This window comes from Cicer arietinum, chromosome 5 (genome assembly GCF_000331145.2).
Source record: "Cicer arietinum cultivar CDC Frontier isolate Library 1 chromosome 5, Cicar.CDCFrontier_v2.0, whole genome shotgun sequence".
Lineage (NCBI taxonomy): Eukaryota > Viridiplantae > Streptophyta > Magnoliopsida > Fabales > Fabaceae > Cicer > Cicer arietinum.
The window spans coordinates 35,471,827-35,476,197 of NC_021164.2; the positions used below are offsets into that span (position 1 = coordinate 35,471,827).

At 34.8% G+C, this 4,371-nt stretch overlaps 1 protein-coding gene and 1 pseudogene across 1 annotated transcript in view; one reads left to right on the forward strand and one right to left on the reverse strand.

Moving 5' to 3' along the window:
- LOC140920302 (uncharacterized) overlaps positions 1-1,570 on the forward strand; it is a 27,672-nt gene extending 26,102 nt beyond the window's left edge. Inside the window, exons 3-7 of the mRNA XM_073368418.1 lie at positions 206-488; positions 593-737; positions 835-1,119; positions 1,215-1,319; positions 1,393-1,570. Coding sequence (XP_073224519.1) covers positions 208-488; positions 593-737; positions 835-1,119; positions 1,215-1,250 — 747 coding nt within the window. The 5' untranslated portion in view covers positions 206-207 and the 3' untranslated portion in view covers positions 1,251-1,319; positions 1,393-1,570. The remainder of the gene's footprint in view (positions 1-205; positions 489-592; positions 738-834; positions 1,120-1,214; positions 1,320-1,392) is intronic.
- The window catches only part of LOC105852090 (proline-rich receptor-like protein kinase PERK9), a 22,158-nt pseudogene that overhangs the window by 10,928 nt on the left and 6,859 nt on the right, over positions 1-4,371 (reverse strand).

Below are 4,371 nucleotides of genomic sequence, written 5' to 3' on the forward strand. Positions count from 1 at the left end.
AAAAAATTACGCATTATATATATATATATATATATATATATATATAATATTATATTGTAATGTGAAATATGAACAACATTTTATATATATATTTATAATTTATATATATTTCTTTAATCATGTTTATTTATAATTTATTTATGTATATTTCATTATTTATGTAAGTTAATTGTACATGCACACATATATATATATATATATATAGACATGGCTTCAGTGTCGGGAGTAGGAGGATCAGAAGGATCAGGAGGAACGGGAATGGTGGGAATACCAGGAATATCTAAAACATCACGTGGTAAGAAAAAAGTTGCTAAACCACGTGTTGTTAATGACCCATCTCTCATGCCGATGCCAACGATTAGTACTAGTGGTGGAGCTATTCCTCTATATCCTGAGGCCCCTATAGAGCCTTATACCATAGACGTAATAATGGAATCCAGATGTGTTGATTGCTACAACCGCATTGTCATCATTCCAGAAGGAGATGGGTATGTAAACTATTTTAAATTATGATTGTTAAATATTTCATTATTGCATGTTACATTATTTTATTAATTCATTTTTATATTTAATTTGCATGTAAACATTGAAGATATATTCCTTTTAAATCATCTGCAAAGGCAATTGCTGAAGTCATACAAGAGAAATATAAAAAATCATGGTTGTCTTGGGGTGAGATAAAAGAGGATAAGATACCTCAATTTAATGAAGTTGATCAATTTTTACATTGTTTCAAAGTAAGTGATTAGATTAAATTATTTAATTACTAATTATACATTTGATTGCTTAATTGAATTATATTTTTAATATTTTGTAAATTTAAACAAACAACAGACTAAATGTACTTGGAAAAGAGAGCATGATGCTGCAGTTTTGGCTTTTTTTGATCATCGCTGTTCCAAGTGTCTGTCATCTATGTTGGCGTACGCACGTAATAAGGGCGAGGAAAAATGGCCGAATTGGATTGGTGAAAATGTTTTGAGTGCTTTGTGGAGGAAATGGAACACAAATGCTTACAAACAGAAGAGAGAAAAAGCAAAGATTAATAGAACATCTGAGAGGGATACCAGTACTCATAAGGGAGGTTCCATGTCTGCTGGAGAAATTAAATATTATATGGTAATTACTATTTATAATATATATCTATTAGTTTATTTTCAATTAATCATCACATTTCACCAACTTATAAACTTGACGTTAATTTAATATTTTAGGAAAAGCAACTTGGAAGGGAGGTCACTCAGGCATAGATACATCGCTATCTTCATGTTAATCTTGAAACAAATGAGTATACTGGTGGATTATTACAAATGATTCAGGTAATAATTATATATTAATTAGCCCTCTAAATTATTATATATAAATTAACTTTTTTTTTCATTTTTTATATAGGAACAACTTCAACAAGTAATGAAAGAATGGGATGATCATCAAGCTACTCTTTCTCCTGCTCAGCGAGTTGGTCCAGTGCAGCGGAAACAATATGAGACCGCAAGTTTTATTAACATTAGTGGTGGTGTAACGTCCTAATTTCAAGGTTTAGAATTAATTACATAATTATCTTTGGGATTAGGCTAATTCAACCAAATTAATTATTGACGAGTTTTTAATTTATTTGACGAGTTTTTAATTAATTATTGAAAGTAGTTGGTTATTATATAGAAATCTTAGTTATATCACGAATAGTTCTAAAGAATATTTTTGGATGAAGGCGGGTGCCATGATCGATTTTTCCGGTTACCGCTCCGGCTGAGAATAATACTTGTTTTGAAATTGTGTGTATTATTCACTGGGATTTTGTATCTCATTAAAGTGTTGTTTTCAGATACTGAGACCGTTGGAGACGTCGAGAGTTAAGCAGTCCTACCTCCCTTGAGAAGAGTGATTTCCTTCGATTAGGTCAGTAGATCAAGAATAAGTAGACATAATGTCTACATTGCATTTTATGTCGGGATTAGATACTATTTGCCCAGTTTTGGATATTTTAATTATTAAATATTTTTCAGTTGTAAGGATAAATTTTTGAGATTTCATAACGTTACTTCTTTCTAATAGTTTATTATTTATTACAATACCTTATTCTCTTATCTGATTCTTACAACTTTAGCGTTATTACCTCAATTTTTATACCCACGTAACTAGGCGTTAATTTATTTTTATCAATTTTTTTATTAAAAAAAAAAAATTCAAAACTTGGGCTTATAGGATTGTTTGTTATGGTCATAAATTTTGCATGCTATTAGGTTGGATGAGCGTAGACAACTCAATGATTGATTCTTAGTGCGCAGATTTATGGCGGGTAATAGGCGTGGAATGAATGACGCACTTGCCGAGGCTCTCAGCTTGATGGAGGCAGCCATGCGAGAACAAACAGAGACTATTTGTCAGTTGAGAGGATCCAATATCCCAGCGACAACAACCGTAGACCCTCAATATGTAAGAATTTCTGAATTTCAAAAGAACAATCCACCACCATTTCGAGGAAGTTCTGATCCAGTTGAGGCAGAAGAATGGTTGCTGAAGTTAGAGAAAATATTTCGAGTAATGCGGTGCAATGATGGTCAAAGAGTGGACCTTGCCGTTTATATGTTAGAGTCCAATGCTGAGCATTGGTGGAATTGTGCTAGAGGAGGCCTACTGACACAAGGAGTTCCAATTACTTGGGATGGATTTAAATAGATATTTCTAGGAAAGTATTTTCCCCACAGTGTTCGCATTCAAAAAGAAACAGAGTTTCTTAATCTTCATCAAGGAGGTATGTCAGTTGCAGAGTATGTAGCCAAATTTGAAGCTCTATCAAGGTACTCTTGCTATCTTAGGGACAACCCACAAGACGAGTGGAAGGCAATCAAATTTGAGCAAGGACTAAGGCCTAACTGCAAAGCTTTATCGGAATTCTAGAGATTCGTGACTATCCCACCTTGGTAAACAAGTCTAGGGTGGCTGAGCAAAAGATGCAAGCGCTGGAAGCGGAGAAACCGAAGGAGAAGTTTAACCCGGTTGGAAAAAGGTTTCACAATAAGGACAATAAATTTCAGAAGAATCTACGTCCTGTGCCCACAATTTCAAAGGACAAGCAAGGACAAGCTTTGATTAGTAAGAATAAGGGATGTGAAAACTGTGGATTTAATCATGGAGACCAGTCATGTCCTGCCGCACGAATTACATGTCTTAAATGTGGAAAGGTTGGACATTATGCTAGATGTTGCAAGAGTGAGGGGCAGGCTCGATCTAGACCCCAAAACCAAGGGAGAGTCTTTACACTCCAAGGAGAAGAGGTGAAGGAGTCAGATGGTTTGATCGAAGGTATGGGCTTTATTAAGAATAAAAAGATTATCATATTGTTTGATTCAGGAGCGACACATTCCTTTATATCTTTGTCTTGTGTGAAAGCCTTGCAATTGACTATTTCTTGTCTACCTTTTGACTTATGCGTTACCACCCCTGCTGAAAAAAATCTTACTACCTCCACTGCATGCTTGAATTCTACTCTTGTTTATCAAAATGTGCCTTATAATGTTGATTTGATTTGTTTGCCTTTGTCTGGATTAGATGTTATCCTAGGAATGGATTGGTTGTCGTCAAATCATGCAGTTATAAATTGTTCTGATAAATCTATCCTTGTTGCACCTCAATCTAGGGCTATTGATTCACCTCATTCGTCCAAATATTTCGTGTCTGCTCTAGCTTGTCATAGGTATTTAGTTGAGGGAGCTCAAGGATACATGCTCTTATTTTCTTCTAAGGTGGAGGTTGAGGATAATTTAACCTTGATGTCTATAGTTGGTGAATTTCTTGATGTGTTCCCTAACGATGTCTCTAGCTTACCACATAATAGAGAATTAGAATTTTCCATTGATTTAGTGCCAGGGTGTGGCCCAGTGTCAATAGCACCCTACAAGATGTCAGCATTAGAGTTGGAGGAGCTCAAGAAACAATTGGAAGATTTATTGGAAAAAGGATTCATTAGGCCTAGTGTGTCACCATGGGGAGCGCCAGTACTTTTAGTGAAGAAGAAAGATGGGAGTATGAGACTATGTGTAGACTATAGAAAATTGAATCAAGTTACCATTAAGAATAAATATCTGTTGCCCAGGATAGATGACCTCTTAGATCAATTGAGAGGAGCTTCGGTATTTTCTAAGATAGATTTGAGGTCTGGGTATCATCAAATTAGAGTCAAGAGTGGAGACATTCCTAAAACAGCTTTTAGGACAAGATATGGACATTATGAGTATGTAGTCATGCCTTTTGGAGTTACCAATGCCCCTGCTATTTTTATGGATTATATGAACCGAATTTTTAGACCTTTCTTAGATAAGTTTGTGGTGGTGTTCATAGATGATATTCTAATATACTCCAAGAGCGTGG